Source organism: Halichoeres trimaculatus, unplaced genomic scaffold (genome assembly GCF_033239565.1).
Source record: "Halichoeres trimaculatus isolate MK-OKI-2021-1 unplaced genomic scaffold, fHalTri1.1 fHalTri1_scaffold_20, whole genome shotgun sequence".
NCBI classification, from domain to species: domain Eukaryota; kingdom Metazoa; phylum Chordata; class Actinopteri; order Labriformes; family Labridae; genus Halichoeres; species Halichoeres trimaculatus.
The window spans coordinates 3,726,306-3,747,466 of record NW_027437198.1 but is presented as its reverse complement, the minus strand read 5'-3'; the positions used below and the strand labels follow the sequence as shown (position 1 = coordinate 3,747,466).

General features: G+C 40.3%; 1 protein-coding gene across 2 annotated transcripts; it reads left to right on the top strand.

The window, feature by feature from the left end:
* Positions 1 to 121: 121 nt before the first annotated feature.
* Positions 122 to 21,100, top strand: gga3b (golgi associated, gamma adaptin ear containing, ARF binding protein 3b). Of its 2 annotated transcripts, none has more exons than XM_074697532.1 (17): positions 122 to 188; positions 2,250 to 2,334; positions 2,418 to 2,493; positions 2,573 to 2,671; positions 2,743 to 2,866; positions 2,941 to 3,044; positions 3,189 to 3,269; positions 3,427 to 3,564; positions 6,142 to 6,223; positions 6,314 to 6,439; positions 6,531 to 6,776; positions 6,868 to 6,950; positions 7,039 to 7,178; positions 7,266 to 7,543; positions 15,451 to 15,620; positions 16,707 to 16,817; positions 17,002 to 21,100. In XM_074697532.1, exons 1-17 carry the CDS (start codon positions 149 to 151, stop codon positions 17,110 to 17,112), a joined length of 2,094 nt encoding a protein of 697 aa, XP_074553633.1. In that variant the 5' UTR covers positions 122 to 148; the 3' UTR covers positions 17,113 to 21,100. The 2 variants fall into 2 exon arrangements, with proteins under 2 accessions (XP_074553633.1, XP_074553634.1); XM_074697533.1 differs by having other exon boundaries at positions 125 to 188; positions 6,528 to 6,776.
* Positions 21,101 to 21,161: the final 61 nt, after the last annotated feature.

Sequence of the window (21,161 nt, the reverse complement as noted above, 5' to 3'; positions counted from 1 at the left end):
TTAAAGGGGAATTAATATATTTTTTCAAGCATATTCTATTCATTTGCATTTAAATGTGTATTGTACATGGTTTTGTTTGTTTGTTTGTTTTCATTTTTTTAAGCCCGCACAGACGCTGCTGATGACATCACGCGATGTTTTATGAGCTATGGCGTACCAGGAAGGGGAGTCGCTTGAATCTTGGCTCAGTGAGTGATTAATCCCGTTTTATGAATTAAATAAGATGGATAATTAGCTAGATGCATTTCTCGGGGCGGTAGGGCTGTAAATCCCGTCAGTACAGTCGCTGTCAGTGCGTTTAAAGCTGATTTACTGTCTATAGAGGGTCCTAGTTGACAGTTGACTGTCTGCATCATCAGCAGGGTGGGTGGAGAGCATACACTGTGTGTGGACCACTTTACCACTGACAGCTATATATATGAGCAGTGATTCTTGAAGCTAGTCCGTCCTTCTGTAGAGCTTATTGCATGCAGCTGTTGAATGAGCCACATGATTACTGAGCTGTAATTCCAATACAATGAGAGACCAGTAATCACACTGAGGAGGGTTAAAAACAATTATTGCATTGTTAGGAGTCGGTGGAGGCCACATTCACCACAGGATGTAATTTGCATTTGATGCAGCTGTCTTTTTCCCCTAACTGTCAATGTTTGAATGTCCTCTACTTTTCGCTCTTGAACCATATATCTCATTTTCTTTTGTGTGACTCTTGCATTGCTCAAAAAATATCTGATAGAACTGCATCCAAATAATGCAAGAGTTTTCTTTCTTTCCTTTCCTTTCCTTTCCTTTATTATTATTATTATTTTTTTAACATTTGCTCCCTCTCTCCTCTGTACTGCACAGTCAGAATCAGAATAGCGAAGTATCTTCAAGAATACAAGAAATTTAAATCTGGCTTAAACTGCACTCTCTCCGTACAATTATTGTGAATTAATACTAACAATTACAAAAACAGGAAAAATAGAGCTTAAAGGGGACATATCATGCTGATCCGTGATTTAATACTTACATATAATATAATAAATTTGAAAACAAGACCTTTCACCCCCTGAATTTTCAAAAAATCAGATATTGTATTTTTTCTGATATCCTAGAACGAGATTTGATGCCTCTAAAAATAGGTCATTGCCATTTGGCCGCAAGATTTCGACCTTTGTGACGACACGAGGATCCTTTCTTTTTATTGGAGTAATCTGATAAAGGAGCTCCTCCTCTCTGATGTCAGTTAGTCACACAACCGCCACTGAGGGATACACCCACCAAGAGCTGAGTATCCCCCCTCAGATGCTGGATGCAGGGACTCTGCTCTGCTGAGCAGCTCAGCTTTACATGGTGATTTAGCAGTTACAACACTGTAGTTTTAGCAGATGTCGTAATACTTGTGAGACTGTGATATTTGCATGCTTGTTCTGACATGCACTGTGAACCTGGACCACAATAATGCTGCGCTAATAACATAGTGATGAACTGACGGTAGAGGCGATCTTTAGACTATACTTTCAGCATGATATATAAAACAGACAGAGAAAAGTGAAGGAGCAGGATGGAGCCCTGTTATAGTAATAGTTTATTGGTGAAGTCTGCCTATATTTCCACGTATCAACTATACATGTTACAGTACCGGTTTGACTCACCACACTGAAGCGTCCTGAGATGATCTGTGTGGAGGTGGATTTTCTTCCTCCTGAGCTGCAGAACCGTCCGGGTCTGACTCGGGGTCCAATACAAAAGGACGTATCCTACACTCTGCCATTTTATTAGTGCTATCAATGCCTTACAGTTAAGTTTTGGCAAACAGCAAACTCGCTCGGTCTGCTCCATTCAATGCGGCGATTTTGTAAATACTTCCATGCTGCAAAAACCGCCGCCTGGCTCTACCCCCTCCGCCCCTCTGATAGAACTGACCAATCAGAACACAAAGGGCTGTGACGTTGCGAGGTTACTGGAGGTCATTCTAGAAACGGAGCGTTTCAGAGCTTCAGAATGGCCTAAAATGAGGATATTGAGAACACTATTGTGGGGCAATGAAGGAACTAAATGACTTGTACTGAGGGCAGAAATGCTTTACAGGCATCCTAGTCTGGCATAGTGAAAAGGAGAAACAAGCATGATATGTCCTCTTTAAGTAGGAAGAAAAATAAATAAATTATTAACAACAATAATAATAATAATAATTATTATTATTATAATTATTATAATAAAGTAAACACACTGGACAAATTTCTGTGAATACTTGTCCCTTGCAGATAAAGCCACCCACCCAACGAACAGACAGGAAGACTGGGAGTACATCATAGGCTTCTGTGATCAGATCAACAAAGAACTAGAAGGGTAGGTCTATGAAAGCACATAAATAATCCCTTGAAAACATGAATCCCTCAGAAGAATAATCATCTCGTTTTTTTTCCTTGCAGCCCTCAAATAGCTGTAACTCTGCTCGTCCATAAAATCCACTCTCCACAAGAATGGGAAGCTCTCCAGGCTCTGACAGTGAGAAATACTTTGACATGCCTTCCTGTTAACAATCAAAACATACTCTTTGGGCTAATTGTAGCTATTTTGTCTGCAGGTATTGGAGGCGTGTATGAAGAACTGTGGGAGAAGGTTTCATAATGAAGTGGGAAAGTACAGATTTTTAAATGAGCTGATAAAAGTTGTTTCTCCAAAGGTGAGCACTCTCAAAATAATTCACTCTGTATGCCTCGCTGTGAAGCCTCTTTAATCAACGTCTGTTTCCAGTACATGGGTGGCACTGCTCCGGAGAAGGTGAAGTTGAAGATCGTGGAGATGCTATACAGCTGGACAGTGGCTTTTCCAAATGAAGTAAAAATTAGCGAAGCCTACCAGACGCTGAGGAGAGAAGGTATGTGAGATAATAAACATGAGAAGAGTTTGTCCCTCAGTGAGGAAGCTCATTTTAGTCCTCGCTTACTTCAGGCCTTGTAACAACTGACCCAGAGATACCACTGGACAGGACGCTGGTTCCCTCTCCCCCAACAAGACCAAAACATCCAGTGTTTGACAACGAAGACATGGGCAAGGTGAGGGATGGAAAAGATATAAGGAAAGCTTCAAAGTTGTAACCATTTTGCTCATGGTTTAATTTTTCATGCAGATGATACTTTTCTGTGATCACAACAAACTGGTATTTATTTGTTTGCTTTTGTTTGTGTGGGTGTGTTCAGCTACTTGCAGAGCTTCTGCGTAGTAAAAACCCAGAGGACCTCCAGGAGGCCAACAGACTCATCAAGAACATGGTGAAAGAGGTAACTTTGTGGGTTATTTCAATTGCATTACACAGTAGTAAAAATCTGTTTATCAAAGTTTTTAAGCCATGCCTTGCTCTGCGCCACTTTTCGTCTTCAGCGCAAACATTCAGATGTGTGGTATACCGTTAACTGTCAGCCTTGTTGCTTTTCCCAGGATGAGGCTCGAGTGCAGAAAGTCACAAAGCGAATGAACACTCTGGAGGAGGTGAACATAAACGTCAAGCTGCTGACGGAGATGCTGACACACTACAATAGAGAGAGCTCAACAGACTCAGACAAGGAGATCATTAAGGTGTGTTTCTGTAACGCTCTCACACACACACAAAACCACAATAGTTATTGTTAAATTCAAACAGCTTGTCAACCCCCAGGGAAGTAACCAAATAGTATCTTCTCAAAACACACTGCGTACAAAGTGGTACCACATTTTCTTCTTGATTTGTATTTCATGGTTAGATATAAACTTGAAATTTAGATTTTAGTCAAAGTTAATAGGTACACACACCATCTGTCTTGGATTGGAACTAATCGCCTAAAACTTAGCAATAATCCAGTCATCTCTTAAGTGAACTGGCACAAACATCAGGTTGTGAAGAGCACTCCTGTGAGGAGTTTCTAAGTGATCTTGAAAAAATCTCCCTTCTAGATCTATGCCTGGTCATAATTCACACTTTAAAATAAGATTATCAGCGCCAATATAGGTAATTCCTAAATGCTACTTCTTAGCTCTCTGATCGGGTTGAGCAGGACTAGCACGACTAAGTCTCCATGACAACACCACGCCGGCTGACAAAGTTTAGTAGAGAGAAGAGAGATCTGTGTTTTCTCTGCTGAAATTGATTTCTGTGATTAATTTTGTCGTGATGGTGGACACAGGAGCCTAACTGTCAGACAGAAAAAGGACAGAAGAGCAGAAGAAAGAGAAACAGGAGAGAGATAGAGCATCATCTAAAGGCTAAAACATGAGCTACAGGCTAAAACATAGGTTAATCTGTTAGTGCTAATGTCCATTCTAACCCACATACAGCAGTTATTCTGCAGTGGTCTGTTCAAACCTGAGAGTCTATCAATAAAATAAAGAGCCAGGCTACATTAGCTCTGCTTGGTGAGGTTAGAGTTGGTAGATGTAACCAGGATTCACTGACGTTACATGTTACAGACACGTCTCAAAGCACTGGGCTGTCAGCTGCACTAAATATAGCCAGCCACTAAACTTTCAAACAACAGCACTATGTAACTGTTGATAATTACATTACCTTGTTGAATTGTATATGGTAAAATGATGTCTTGAAAAAAGAAAATTGTTCTGATCCCGTCTCCATTCATTTCCAAAACAAGCACATGCCTTGTTAAATGTTGTATCTTCAGGACAGTAAGCATGAGACTCTGGACTCAGAAAGGTGATGCTACAGTAAGGAAATTAAAATGTAGACAGTTGATATATATATATATATATATATATATATATATATATATATATATATATATATATATATATATATATATATATATATATATATATATATATATATATATATGTATATATATATTTGTGGTGGAGGGGTTTGCATGTCCCAATGATCCTAGGAGCTAAGTTGTCGGGGGCTTTATGCCCCTGGTAGGGTCTCCCATGGCAAACAGATCCTAGGAAAGGGGCCAGACAAAGTGTAGCTCATACAGACCCCCTATGATGACAAACAAAAAATGGTTTAACGTGGGTCACCAGGGCCCCCTCCTGGAGCCAGGCCTGGGGCTGGGGCTTGATGGCGAGCGCCTGGTGGCCAGGCCTGCTCCCATGGGGCCCGGCCAGGCACAGCCCAAAGAGGCAAGTGGGACCCCCTTCCCGTGGGCTCACCACCTGCAGGAGGGGCCATAGGGGTCGGGTGCAGTGTGGGACCTTGGCGGCAGGGCTTGACATTAACTTTTTTGCTCACCAGCCACAGTGGCTAGTGGCATCCCTGAGTTACTAGCCACTCAGTATTTTCACTGGCCACAATTTGTTGTTGGATAATTATGTTCAATATGATTAAAGCGGATGATGACATGCTAAAGTTTACTTAAAAAAGATTTACAACATCTTTAAATGTAAATGATCCCTATGCACACTCAAAACAAAACTAGATCAATGTTAAAATCTACAGGTCCTTAATCAGGTATTCAGCTCTGATAAAGTTGTGTGTAACATTGTGCTCCTTTCATATGAAAATATGCAGTCTATTAAGACATAGTAATTAAAATAGTAGTTTGTTATTGCTTATATTAAAATGGTAAAGGGGATTAATTGAACTGATAAAAACTCAGCAAGAGACACTGTCTGCTTAAATATTTATTCATGATTGTAATCAGAAAATCATTTCTTTTTTCATGAGAATGACAATGAAGAGAGGTAAATTAAATTTCCTCAGAGCTTTCATCATCAGAGTCATCTTTTTGCTTGTCTCTCTGCTCCATGTTTGAGATAAAATTCAACCCGCCAAAGTGGCCAGTGGGAGCGGCCGTGTTATCAGCCACTGTCGAAATCCACCCGCATTCGGCTGGTTGGCCGGTGTTAATGTCAAGCCCTGCTTGGCGAACTGATCCGCGGATGGGTGGACAGTTGAGATACACAGAAAAGAGCCGTGTCATGTCTCAAATGTGCCTGAAAATTTCAGAAAATAACCTTGATTTTGAAAATGTCAGTGTTTTATTGTAATTTTTCCTGGGTTTGTTGTTTCTAATCTGATAATAAAGACTCTTTAGATACCTGTACTATGGGATGTTTGATGTTATGTCAATAAATTGAAACAGAATTTTGTACAATTTCAATAATATCTACTTGGACCTTAGATTTCTTCACATGTGCCGCACATCTCGTGTTTTTTTCTCACAGGAACTGTTTGAGCGCTGTGACAAGCTGAGACGTGCTGCTTTTAAAATGGCCACAGAGTCAGAGGACAATGACACCAGTCTTGGTTTGTCATGTTATAATTCAAAGCTAAAGTCTCAACATTTGAAAAATATTCTTTTGTGTTAACTGTAATCCCTGACCTTTGACCCCTCAGGTGACATCCTGCAAGCCAGTGACGACCTCTCCAGGGTCATCAACTCTTACAAGAAGATCGTGGAGGGGCTGCCCATTAATGGAGACAACGAGGAGCCTCCATCTTCAGCTGGTCAAAGTGAGAATGGTGAGAGATATTCTTCTCTCTAAACTCGTGTAACGCCATAGAGAAGAAGAAATCTGCTGAAGGTAACTTTTCTCTCTCTGTTGCACAGTAGACACTACAGACACACTGATCGACCTCGCTGGCATCGATACCCCAAGTCCCCCCCAGCCTGCTGCTCCTCCCTCTTTTCCTATCTCTGTCTCCACCAATCCCTCTGCCTCCTCCATACCCGTACTGCCTCCTCCTCCCAAACACCTGCTCGGCTGCGGTGGCAGTCAGAGCAGCAGCCCCAGTCATCCACCCCTCGCCAAAGCCTCCTCTGCACTCTCTCTGCTGGATGATGAGCTGCTGTCTTTGGGTAATTTGGTTAAACAGAAAAATGTCTTGAAAGAATTGAGAGTAACAAATGATTTCTTTATCAGCAACATATACCTGTACCTTCTTTTCAGGACTGAACGACCCCCGTACCTCTATAAGCAGCCAATCAAAGCCCAAGTTAAGTGAACTGTCCAACCAGTGGACATCCATGCAGGTACATATTAAACATTTTGGACCTGTTAGATTCACAGTTTGTCCAACAGTGTCTAATGAATCAGTTTGTCCCAATGTTTCCTCTGCAGGCTCCAGCTTCAGGTGTTGACATTTTTGGGAGTGTGCCTTGTTCTGGTCCGGCAGTGCCCCTAGCTGAACCAACAGCTGCAACAAACAGTCTGCAGAACTTGCAGGACTTGGCCATGATGGGCTTCCCAGATCACAAAAGGTACATAGTCACTTGCAGTTTTTGAATTGTGTAAACACTTTATTTCTGTCGTTATTTTCTTTTTTTTGTTTTTTGTTTTTTTACCAGCCAGGTGCTGGCAAGGGGAAGCAGCTTTGGATCGCCTGCAGCAGTGCCTCCTCTCATACCTCCTCAGGGCTCTCCCTCCTCATCTTCTCTTTTCCATGGTGTAATGCCTGGCTCTCCTGCTCTGTGCCACACAAAGGCACAGAGCCTGGGCTCAGCCCCAGGGAGTCCACTGTTCCGCTCCCTGTCTCCCTGCCACCCTCCTCTCCAGGGCAGCCCCGCCAGAGCTGCAGATGTCTCTTTGAGCAGTGTCCACGTCCCTCTGGAGGCGATCAGACCCAGTAAGAACAGAATCAGATCCAAAAGTTTTACTTTGATGTCCTGTGTTGTCAATCTTGGTGTTTCAGTCTTGTAGAAACATAGCTAAGGAGACAAAGTGAGGACCAAGAATTGAACTCTGTGGTACTCCACAGTCCCGTCAGTAGCCCTAGTTTCACCAAGCGGCCCGGTATGGATCAGTACAATTTGGTACGGGTTGGATCTCTAAAGCTTGATCCTGTTTGCATCTCCACCGTCAACCATGGCCTTCTTGGTAGGCTGCACAGAAGCCAAATGTTGATAGCTGTGTCAGCTTTGTAATAACGCGATGGCATTACTGCGCTCCTCAGTGTACCCCGCTAATAAATCCAACAAAGGAAAAACAGGACACAGAGCACACAGAGCTGTTCGGTGACGCTGTTATCCAAACAAAAAGAAAGTTATCTTCATGAAGTTGGCTAGAGATTTAAAGGGTTGGCTGGTGTTGTTTATTTCCGCTGTTACACAGGAAGAGAGGGAGGGAAAAGAGGGATGGTACAGATCAGTAATCTGGGGACCTGTCTGAGTTGTAGTCAAAGGAAAAGCCACAAAATATGTGCTGTACCAAGCAGTGGTGTGCACAAAGGAGGGGCAGGTGGGTTGGTCGCCCCAGCTTTTGGGGGCAACAAGTTGTTAAAAAACATGCACTGGGGGGGCGCTAGCGAGCAGGTGATGGAGTAGGCTGCAGAAACGACAAGCTCTGCTGAAATTTGGATTAAAAGTTGTTTTAAGGCACTTTATACCCACAAATAGAAACGAAGTACTATTTTAAGTTTGTTACTTTCATTTTCTGTCAGTTCAGCTGTAAAATAGCCGTGATAATGGCTAACAATTTGCGAAAGTTCAAGTATACCGGAGCATCCTCCAGTGCCGGGCCTAAAGCATCGAGCTCGAGTGACTCACCGACCGAGAGCGGCACTTCGCCACCGCGGCGTGATAACCAGACGGGCATGGCGGATCTTAAAGTTGAGATCTTGACGTCATTGAAGAAAGATATCTCTGCAATGCTTAGACTGGAGTTAAAGACTGCCCTGTCCGAGGAATTTGACGTTGTTAAGGCCGAGCTACACGCAGTGAAGGCGGAGGTGGCTAACAACACCGCAGCCATCCGCTCCGAGGTGGAGAAGATGAAAGCTACTATATCAGACATGGAACAAGGGCTCTCATCGTGCTCAGATGACGTGACTTCGCTGATAACCAAGGTGGGGAAACTCGAGACAGAGGTAACCAACCTCCGGGAGAAATGCCTTGATATGGAGGGGAGAATGAGGCGCTCCAATATCCGAATACTAAATGTCCCCGAGACCCCAGGCTCAAGCACACCGGCTGCAGTATCCAAGCTGCTTAAAGAAGTATTGAAAATGGAAAAAGATATACTGATCGACAGATCTCACCGGGGTCTACAAGCAAGGAGACCAGACGGCAAACCTCGTGTTATCGTGGCGAGAGTGCATTATTACCAAGATTGTGCGGACATTCTTCGCCATGCTCGGGAGTCTGGACCGCTGCAGTTTAAAGGTACCGCCATCTCCATATTTCCGGACTATCCCCCCAGCGTCGCACAGGCCAGATCCGCTTTCAGCGAGGTGAGACGTCTGCTCCGCGGAATAGATGGTGTTAAATACGGCTTAGTCTACCCAGCACGGCTTCGTGTCACTTATAATGGAACTGAGAAACAGTTTCAAAACCCGGTGGACGCCATGGCTTACGTGAGAACCACGATCCTACAGGATGCTGCAGTGGACTGAATGTGAGTGATATGGTGGTGATTAACCCACATCAGAATAAGGTTGGTGCTGTACACTCTGGCGCCTGGATGTATCACTTTGACTGATATATTGTGTTTACAAAGTTGTTAGTGAACTTTGTTTTGATTTGAAGCTCACTTTTCTTTTTTTCTCTCTCCTATGCATGTTTTATATTTGTACATAGTGAGCAAAGCCACTGTAGTTGGTTAGGATATTGCTGTGTTTACAAATATTTTTGATAAAATCCACCCTTCCCGTGGCTGACGGTATAATGTGGGCTTCTCTATTGCTTATATACTTCGTTTCTCATTATTTTTCTTTTTTATTGTTATGTTAAGATATTGTTGCTATAAACTTCACACACTTAATAAGGGAAGAGAAGATATTATCTCTACTAATTTTGCACACCTGCTTGTGATTATTTTTATTTTATTTATTTATTAATTTTAATTTACCTTTTTTTTTTTTTTTTCATTGATCCTTTAGACTGTGCAGCAATGGGGGCAATATTTTACTTTTTATGTTTCTTTAATAGTATTAATAATACTGACATCAAGCAACCCAATGTTGAGATGACATTGGGAAATCCAATTTATTTCTTATTTCATATTTTTATTTTTTATCCTTCCTTCTCATTCTTCTAAGTTGAAGTAATTGATTGCATTTAGAGTTTTAAATGTGCATTATATTGAACTATGTTCTATTTACAGTAGAGTTTGGCCTTCTAGAGCTAGTGCATCCTCATACAAACACTTAAATGTGTAGATGCTATTGCGAGGGGTTTGGGGATCACCTTGTTCTAATAGGTGAGGGTTGGGGAATTACTGTACCAGACTTCATTAGATGTCTCCTTTTCTTTTGTTTTATTGTTTTTATTAAGGGCTTCTTTCAGTACTCTAGAAAATGTAAGATTTTCTGTACACCTTTAATCTTCCTTCTTGAATATGACCACAGCTAGTTCGAACTCCAGAAGTTGCGATGTAACCTTTATAAGCTGGAATGTAAAATCCCTAAACCATCCGGTCAAAAGAAAAAAAGTATTATCCCATCTGAGAGATCTTGATGTGGGCATAGCCTATCTTCAGGAAACACATCTTCGAACTTCTGATCATTTTCGACTCAGGGGGGGTTGGATTGGTCAATCATACCATTCCAACTTCCATTCTAAATCCAGAGGTGCGGCCATCCTTATTAACAAGAAAATTCCATTTGTTATGTCAAGAGTTGAGGCAGATACATCAGGACGTTACATAATCGTAGTAGGCAGGATATACAATACGCCAGTCATCCTGGCTAATGTCTATGCACCACACTGGGATGACAGCTCATTCTTTCTGAATTTTTTCACACAACTTCCAAACATGGACACACACCACCTTATTCCTGGAGGGGACATGAATTGTGCATTATCACCTACTTTAGATCGTAGTTCATCCAGAGTAATATCCCAGTCTAAGGCTGCCTCTCAAATACAGCTATTTCTTAACACAAATGGTATATCTGATGCATGGCGTTTCAAAAATCCAACATCTAGAAGTTATTCCTTTTTTTCACCCGTGCACAGGACATACTCCCGTATAGATTACTTCTTTTTAGATAAAAGACTTCTCCCATTAATGAGTAAGTGTGACTACCAGGCAATAGTTATCTCAGATCACGCCCCCCTTCTGATGACTCTATGCATACCAATCTCCCACAGCAACTATCATCCTTGGCGCCTCAATACTTTATTACTCTCAGATGAAGATTTTATTAAATTTATGTCATCTGAAATAACATCCTTTCTGGATTTTAATCAGACCCCAGGAATGCGTCCCTCAACAATATGGGAATCAATGAAGGCCTATCTCAGGGGACAAATAATAGCATACAGCGCACGGCAAAAGAAATGTCGTAATGCGAGGCTTGAACAACTAACAAATGATATTCTTAATTTAGATGCAGCACTCACCCTTATGCCATCTGAGGATTTATTCAAACAACGTCAAAACTTACAAACAGAATTCAATTTATACTCAACTAGGCACATTGAAAACCTAATTAATAAAACACAAAGTAAGACATATGAGTTTGGAGAAAAGGCTGGAAAAATTCTTGCTCACCAGCTCCATCAAAAAACTGCAAATAGAACAATAGCCGAGATAAATGATGAATTGGGAAATAACCACAGGGAACACTCAGAGATTAATTTGTGTTTTCATAAATTCTACTCAAAGTTATATGCTACAGAGTCTCTTGGGAATAGTGCTCTTTTTGACTCTTTTTTTGAGAAAATAAATATTCCCACAGTTGATAACGAGATTGTATCTGATCTAGACAAACCATTCTCTATAGAAGAACTTATAAACGCGATTAAATCCATGAAAAACGGGAAATCCCCAGGACCAGATGGGTTTCCAAGTGAATTTTTTATGAAATTTGCCACCCAACTTGCCCCTATCTTGCTCTCTGTATTTGAGGAATCACTTGCTACTGGCTCCCTTCCTCCAACCATGCGGCAAGCAACTATTTCTCTCATCCCCAAAGACAACAGAAATCTTTTAGATTGCAGCTCTTTTCGACCCATTTCACTCTTAAATGTGGATAGTAAAATTCTTTCAAAAATGTTGGCATGCCGTTTAGAAAAAGTTTTACCCTCGATAGTTTCTGATGACCAAACAGGATTTATTAAAGGCCGCCATTCTTTTTTTAATATCAGACGCCTATTCAATATCCTCTATGATCCCACTCCACCCGACATCCCAGAAATATTAGTATCACTTGACGCTGAGAAAGCTTTTGATCGGGTGGAGTGGGATTATCTTTTTTATGTCCTTAAACAATTCGGCTTTGGTGAAAGATTTATTTCTTGGATACAAGTGCTTTATTCCTCTCCCTTAGCGGCAGTCCGGACAAATAACAATCTCTCCTCCTTTTTCCCTCTCCACCGCGGCACTCGGCAAGGCTGTCCCTTGTCACCACTTTTATTCGCTATCGCGATAGAGCCATTAGCAATTGCGTTACGCAATGAGGCCAATATAAAGGGAATACAAAGAAATGGCTCTGAAAATAAAGTATCCCTTTATGCGGATGACATGCTTTTGTATCTGTCTCACCCTGTTACTAGTTTACCAAACACTCTTACCCTACTTGAAGAATTTAGTAAAATATCAGGATACAAAATTAACCTACAAAAAAGTGAGATCATGCCAGTAAATCCTGCAGCTAAGCTCATCAATTTTGGCTCATACCCATTCAAAATTAGTACACAAAAATTTAAGTATTTAGGAATTTGGATAACACAGGCCTTTAAAGATATTTTTAAAGCTAACTTTTCACCTTTATTACATAACCTTAAGCAAGATTTGGAGCGTTGGAATTTATTACCCTTATCACTGGGAGGAAGAATTAATACAATTAAAATGAATGTGTTGCCCAAATTTTTATATGTGTTTCAGTGTGTTCCCATATTTTTGTCAAAATCATTCTTATTCTTATAATCATTATAGCAATAGATGAATTGATATCAAACTTCATTTGGAATAAAAAACGTCCTCGTATACGGAAAGGCATGTTACAACGGCATCGTCAACATGGTGGACTAGCCCTTCCTAACTTCCAGCTTTACTATTGGGCTGCCAACATTAGGACTATGTTATACTGGAAGGAGTCTTTGCCTAATGATAAATGGTTGCAATTGGAAAACCTATCTTGTTGCCACACATCTCTGTACTCCTTGCTTTGTTCCAAGCTCCCTCTTTTGGACCCTATATCCAAGTACACCTCAAATCCAATCGTAAAACATTCTTTCAAAATTTGGACGCAATTTAGACGATTCTTCTCTCTCAAGGACCTCTCAGTCTGTGCTCCTATTGTGAGAAATCATCTCTTCGCACCATCAACTATAGATAGAGCTTTTGACGAATGGATTAAGAGAGGGATTGCCACAATAGAAGATTTATTTATTGATAATACATTCATATCCTTTGATCAGTTGATGCTCAAATTTAATATCCCCCGTCCTCATTTTTTCAGATACTTACAGCTTCGTAATTTTGTATCAACATCGTTCACTTATTTTCCATCACAGCCACCTAGCTCTCTTTTGGACTCAATTTTGAGACTTAATCCATGCTCCAAAGGTATTATTGGAACAATTTACTCCTTACTAACTGTATATAACTTGGAATCCTTGACATCGCTGAAGAATAAGTGGAGGGAGGATTTGGGGATTGACTTTTCTGATGAGATTTGGAATAACGCCCTTAAAAGAGTACATTCTTCCTCAATATGCCTACGGCATACAGTTATCCAGTTCAAGGTTTTACACCGCCTGCATTGGTCGAAAGTGAAATTAGCAAAGTTCACATCTAATGTCAATCCTATGTGTGACCAATGTATGCAAGCATCAGCCACCCTCGCACACATGTTTTGGTTTTGTCCAAAATTAAATAGTTTCTGGCGATCAGTATTCAAAACCCTTTCAGATGTCCTAAAAATACCCATAGAACCCTCTGCTGTCACTGCAATATTTGGAGTAATTCCACAAGATACGCACCTTAGTCGACAAGCAAAGGATGCAATAGCCTTCATATCTCTTCTAGCCAGACGACTTATACTCCTTAAGTGGAAGGAGAAGTTTCCGCCAACCTTTAAAATGTTGATTAAAGACCTCTTACATCATTTAGTGTTAGAGAAAATTCGTTACTCCACAAGAGGGTGTGCCCAAAAGTTTTATACTATATGGCAACCTTTTTTGACATACATAGAAAAAGTAGATGACACCAACATTTGAAATTTATAAAATAGATCCCATATTGTAATTATTTATAGCCCGTGTATTTAAGTTGCATTTTTGTTTATTTGTTTTTATGTGTATTTTTTTTTTTTTTTTTTATTTCTATTTTTATTTCCTTTTATCATTTTCTGAATACTTCCATATTATCTTGACTGTTATTGTATTTATTTTACTTTTATTTATCCATTTGATTTATTTATCTTTTGACTTTTATCTTAAATTATTTTTATATTTTTAAGTACAAGAATAACTCTTTATAAGATTATCATTATTTAACTATCTAACGGTACAGTAATACTGTTGTAGGGATGGGGCTCTGTTGAGCGGGGAGGGGGGGGGGGGGGGGGGGGGGGGGTTGTATTGTGTTCATGTAATTTCTTCTGTATACTCCTATGTATGATTTGAATATGTCAATAAAAATACTTTGAGCAAAAAAAAAAACATGCACTGAAGTGACCTCTTGGGAGCCAAAATGTGTGTTGAAGTGCCATCCAGATTGGTAAAAACCTGGGGTCTGCAACCGCTACTTTCAAAAGAGCCATTTTGCCTCAGCTCACCTTGATGAAAGTCATTCAAGAGCCGCAAAATATACTTCATCTTCACAATAAAGACAAAAAAGTGTATAACATTCTAGGCATTGTGAAAATCTAGTGAATAATTATCTGAACAAGGTTTTTTTTAAAAAGAAAAATGAAATTAAAAAATGTGGAAAAAACGTGCCAAAATTTTGAAATGTAAAAAAATGCAATGGAAAAAATTTGCTGAACCTAAATTATGCAATTTCTAAATTTTGCTTTATTTAAAAAAAAAAAGTAAAAAATTTCTAAAAACTGCAAAATACGTTAAAAAAATGGGATTTAGAAAAAATTTCAAAAATTTGCAAAATCTCCCTCCCTTTTCAAAATTAGAAAAAAATGTAAAAAAAAATTTGAAGTTAAAAAATGACAAAAAATGTAGAAGCTTTATTGCAAGAGGTTATACATATTTTGTAAAACACAATGTCAAACTGTGATTTTTTAGTGTCTATGTTGTTTTTGTTTTTACACTCTGGAAGAAAATTTTGTAAAAAAAAAAAAATTGTCTATTTATTATATTTTTAAAGCTACAAGGAGCCACTGCAAAGGAGTCAAAGAGCCACATGAGGCTCCAGAGCCGCAGGTTGCAAACCCCTGGTAAAACTTACTAAACTGCCCTCTTGGGTGGAAAACAACACACCAAATTTTCCCTAACATAGAAATATGTCTCAAGTGTCCTCGAAAACACACTGAACTTAAATAAGTAAGAGTAATGCCAGTTCATATTGATAGAGGTAAAGAGAGCTACATCTGTGCCTGTGTATGATTGGTTGTTTTCTCTCTGTTTTCAGGTAAAGTGCTTCCTGTGACAGCGTACGATAAGGACGGTGTTCGAATGCTTCTTAACTTTGCCTCTGACTGCCCCCCTGGCAGGCCTGACGTGTTGGTAATGGTGGTGTCCATGCTTAATACAGCTCCCCAGCCTGTCCACAATGTGTTACTGCAAGCTGCTGTCCCAAAGGTAGACAAATCAACTGTCTTCTTCACTCATTTTTGTTTGCCTTATTTTAAGTTTGCTTTGTGGAGAAACCTCCATCTTTCAAATACTGAGATTGAACTACTTTACTTTTTGTGGTTCAATCATTCAGCCACCCTCTGCATTTAAATACCAGGGTGTCCAGGGGGTCTTAAAAAGTATTAAAAGTTGATAATTCAGTTGTGGGAAAATTGAGGCCCCTAAAAAGTATTAAAAAGTCTTAATGGTAATCTTATGAGGTATTCCATTTTATTGGTATTCAAGCTTTAACTCCAAACGTATCCATGGATATTTATTTTCCTCCTTTGGACTGTTACAAACTAACCTGACACGCCAGACAGACAGTTCCATATATCCACCACGGAAATAGTCCATCTGTTTGGAAAATGTTTCCAGGGTCTGGACCTTCAAAAAGAACCACACCTGGTGATTGGACGATCATTCTGCTCATCACACTCATCACAGACCAGCGTGAGGATCTAGAAAAAGCTTTAGCATCGCAAAATATTCCTCTCTAGAGTTTCTCAAGCCTCCTGAGAAAATTTCTCAGACTTTTGACAACCTGGGATCTTGGATTCTTACCATCTACAGAAAGCTTCCCCTGATCTCAGTTGTTTTGGAACAAATTTCCTTTGCTCATATCACCTTTTTACTGGATACAACGCGATGAGATAAGGTATTTATCAATACAGTTACGTAGCGCTGTTGTTTGAAACGTGACAACAAGCAAAGTAGTAATTTTGTGAGGCACGGGCTATACGTAGCGCTAGCAGCCCAACATATCTGTAGGCTAATGTGACAACAAACTCAGTTCGTACAGTAGTTTAGTAAATGCAAACCACAACTGTCAAAGATCGGTGCTAACAACAGCTTAAAGTCGAGATAAGGTCTTAAGACTTTTTGAAAGGTTTTTTAAAAAGTCTTAAAAAGGTATTTCATTTAACCTCAGGATTTCAGCGTATACCCTGAATACTGTCCACAGAAAACACACTAAGACTTGCGAAAGTTTGACTTCAACCTGTAACTGAGAGGTAACTACAGCGCTGACTTCTTTCTTTCGTCCTCCCACAGTCGATGAAGGTGAAACTGCAGCCTCCTTCAGGAGCAGTGCTGGCAGCGTTTAACCCAATCCTCCCTCCAGCCTCCATCACTCAGATCATGTTATTGGCCAATCCAACGAAGGTAGGTGACAATCTACCATGAGCGGTAAACCCCAGGATTAGGAGGGGAAAGAAATCAATATGGTGAAGTATAGAGAAGTTAAACTTGACTTTTCTGCTGTAAGTGTAACATCTATCTCTAAAGCAAGCAATGGAGACTATTTTTCGATGAATGCTATTAAAGATCTTGGTTCATGTCCTCACAGGAGAAGGTGCGTCTGCGCTACAAGCTGGCGTTCACACTCGGAGACCGACTGTGCAACGAGGTGGGAGAGGTGGACCAGTTCCCCCCGCAGGAGATGTGGGGTCATCTATAGCAGCGAGTCGACCTGCTACCACCCAGCAGGGACGGAGGGGTTCACGAGGAGGTGTTTGGTCACAGGCACTGCAGACAGGAAGTTGGTGGATTCAGATGCTCTCAACCCTTCAGCTTCACATTCCTGATAGTTGTTCCTTTGCCGTTCTTTTTTCATGTACAGTGCTCTGCAGATAGCTAACAAACTAACGATGGTGAGTACAGTGGCTGTGATGTTTACAAGTCTGTGCTGCTGAGATACTTAACCAAATGGATCCAAGACGATTTTAATATGTACTACAAATAGATCAAATCAAGCATCTTAAGTGCAATCAAGCAGCGTAACAGAGATTATTATACACACTAACCTCAAAGTTAAAGTCTGTTAAGATGATTAACCTCCAGTTCTTTTAAATAATCCATAATTTATTAAAAAAGAAAGAAGTTGTTCTATTGATTCCTCTGACTGAACAAAGATTAATATACTTGAGGTGCTACGGTGCATTTTTGCGATGTGGAGCAGCTCAGTCTCAGCTTTACCACATCACTCCTGAAGAGCTTTACAACAAACATTGGATGAATAAGCAGAGAGCTCTGGAAGAAGTTCATCCTTGAAGGAGCCCAGGAACTGTTTATAGACATCAACTTTTCACGGGCTGCTACAGCCACAACCTTTGAGTTGTGAACAAAATACTTGTATTTTTCTCAAGGTCCCTTCAATAAATTTCAAGTTGAACTAATTAACCATCCAAGGAGGTGGTTCTGATAGTGGGGGTTGGGACCTCTTTGGGCAGGGGGAGGAATTCCTTCCAAAATCAAAAACTATTTATGATAGCGCATTTCATCCACCATAGTAAAAATATAAACAAAAATAGGGATTACAAGAGTTTGCACTGGACTCCTGATGTGACTAAGCCAGGATAATGGTATTATTAATTTAAGGTAAACAGAAATATGTGCACATTGTCTAATTTTCTACTGATCAGCTAAATTAAGTATCACAGGCCCTGTTAGAGTTTGATTTGTAACAACGACCTGAAATTTAATAAAATAAAAAATGTGAAAAATAATTAAAAAAAATAAAAAAGTAATAACTTTTGGACAATGTAACAAAAGTCCTGAGCCTAAAATTTAATTTAAAGTTTTAATACAACCCAAATGTAATTAAAGCCTCAAACAGCAATGCTGCGACCGCTGCATGTGCGGCAAAACCCGCTTCAGCAAAGAGCTATGTCTGTAGATGAGGTGTGGCCCCTACTGCAGGCATACATGGATAAATTTAGTCAGTTAGTTATGGCCGTGTCTTTGATATTTTTATCATCTTTAGTAATGTGGGGGAGAGATCATTAAAGAAAGATGATGATTTGAAGCATGTTTAAAGTTGTTTACTCAAGTGAATATCACTTGTGTCCAATAGGTGGCGCTATTCCTATCACCCTAATGTATGTGCATATGAGCCCAGTATAGGAATGTGGTCACGTGTGTTAAATTTGGAACAGATTGGACAATATATGGGACTGATACTACTATCTAGTTCCACAGGGTGGCACTATTGCAGTAGCAGAGAATTGAGGTATGATGTGTTGGGAGGCGGACTTTGATGGTGTGTGTGAAATTTGAAGCAGACTGGACCTTGTATGAGGGAGCTACGGTGACTTCCTGGGGTGCATCTCAAAGCTCCTAAGTTCCATCCTTCCTTCCTCCACATGCTTCGTTCACTTGCGTCTTAGCCCCTCCCACCAGAGATGCATGGGAGAGACGCGAGGAAATGAAGAGAGGAGAGAGGATGGAGGAGATTCGTTTTTAGAGCAATGGGACATCCTCTCCTTTAGAACGTCACATGGGGCAACGTGTTTCAGTGATAACGGCATCAGCTGATCACCTCTGGATCATCTGTCAGTCAGCTCTAACAGCTGTTTGTGTGTCTGCACATGTGCGCTGTAATAACTCTGATCAAACAGAAACAGTAACAGAGATTTGTCTGTTCCTTTAACCTGTTAAACACACACGTTACCATGAAGAAAACCTGCTCTCTGTTTATTCTGTGTGCTGTTTAGAAGCTCATGGATCACTTTACCGGTAAAATGCGTAATTGTGAGATTATTTATGAACTATTTAGCCTTTATCTAGAGCCCATCTGATCGTGAACTCTGAAGCTCATTAATGTAACCCAGTTTATTGTGTCTCAGGAAGATATTATTTATCAGTCAGTTTTCTGTATTAATCCTCTGTTACATTGATTTAAAGATGGTTGTGTTCAGTGTTTTGTGCTTTAAACTCACAACAAACACTTTATTACCAGATTTGTGATCAGTTTCTGAACGATCCTCTGTGCCTGTTTTCAGCTCGTCTTTTCTCTAATTAAACTCTGTTGTATTTGTGGAGTTTCATGTAAAGTCTGAGCTGCTGCAGCATCCAATCAGAGAGTGATATTCTATATGGGGGCGTGTCTGTCAGTGAAAAGACTTCCGCAAAGCCAGCTCTCGTGTCTCCTCGATCATAGCTCCTCCGATCAGTCTCCTCCATCCTCTCTCCTCTCTCTTCTGAGCGCAATTATTGCTTTGGGACAGTCTTCAAAATGGCGACTTCAGGTCTTGTGGAGGAGATAGGACAGAGGAAGCACAAAGTTAACGCACTGAGACGCATCGAATGTATGGGACTGATACTACTATCTAGTTCCACAGGGTGGCACTATTGCAGTAGCAAAGAAGTGAGGTATGATGTGTTGGGGGGTGGACCTTGATGGTGTGTGTGAAATTTGAAGCAGACTGGACCTCATATGAGGGAGCTACAGTGACTTCCTGGTTTGTTGGGAGATAGAGCGTGATGCAGTGCCACTAGCATAGATGCACTCTTTAACTGCAGGACATGATTTGGTTGGTGATGCTTTTTGAAGGCCTGAAAGACACTTCGGAGCACAATTGAAAAGAAGATGTGAAAAAATTGGGGATTTTTCTAAACTGGGTGCGTTCAAGTTAGTCTTGAGCTCAAGGCACGCAATTTGAGGTTAAAGAGACAGGAAAAGCAAAGAAAGGAATAAAGAAAGAATAATAATACCTTGAGGTTTCAGGAGGGCCTTCCCCTGTTTTGGGGGCTTGGGCCCTTACCTAACTAACCCAATTTACATTTTAGGCAAAAAGTTTTTGTGTTTTGGGCTCAGCTTGTTACATCTTGGATCAGTTATTACATTTAATGTTTTATTACATATTTTGTATTGGGTCGTTGTTACCTATCAGGCTCTAATGAGGTCACTGGACTCGTGCACTGCTTTTCCAGGATCTCATGCTGAAAGGTTAAGGAACCCCTGATCTAAGGAGAGTTGACTTCTGGTGGACCCCAGAAATGACTGTTTTTAAGGTTTTTAATCCAGCAACTGTGGACAGGACCTAGAAATGATCCAAGAATGCTGGTTATCACCACAGAAGGATCGTTTAGTATTTATTTCATCGTTTGCACGTTTTAGCCCCATTTAGCAATAGTTGATCAACAAAGCCGAATGATGTTTGAGCAACCAACTGCACTTTATGTTCTTCCTGTTTTAATCATTCAATAGTTTTTTTTTTTTCTTTCTTTCTTTTTGAGTTAACAAAATCAGATCCGTGAGCAGTTGGCTTGCATATTTTCATTCTGTATTTTAAGAAGTCTTATGTTGGTGTTTTATTTATTCTCTCAGTATTTCAGTGCATCACTGAACCTTGAAAATGTAAACCAAGAAATTTACATTTTAGTCCGCTTGAAAGGGAAGTTTGTAAGAGAGGTGTAACTGAGTTGTGCTGTTCAGAGTTTCATGAACCAGTCAAATCTGACTCTCATTAAATCTGGTCGTCCTTGACTCGTGATGTCAGATGTACAGGTGTGTGTTAGATGTACATAATTAAAAATGTAATGTACCAGTTGTTTGTTGTCTGATAAGTTGTGTGAACTTGTGACATGTAGATTTCGGGGGAGTGTACATATTATATGATGTGCCATGTGTTCGCTGCATGAAAAATAAACATTCTTTCAAAGGACGTGCTCTTCTGATTTTAAACTTCTCAAAAACTGAACCAAAGGTCAAATTTAAGACAGTGT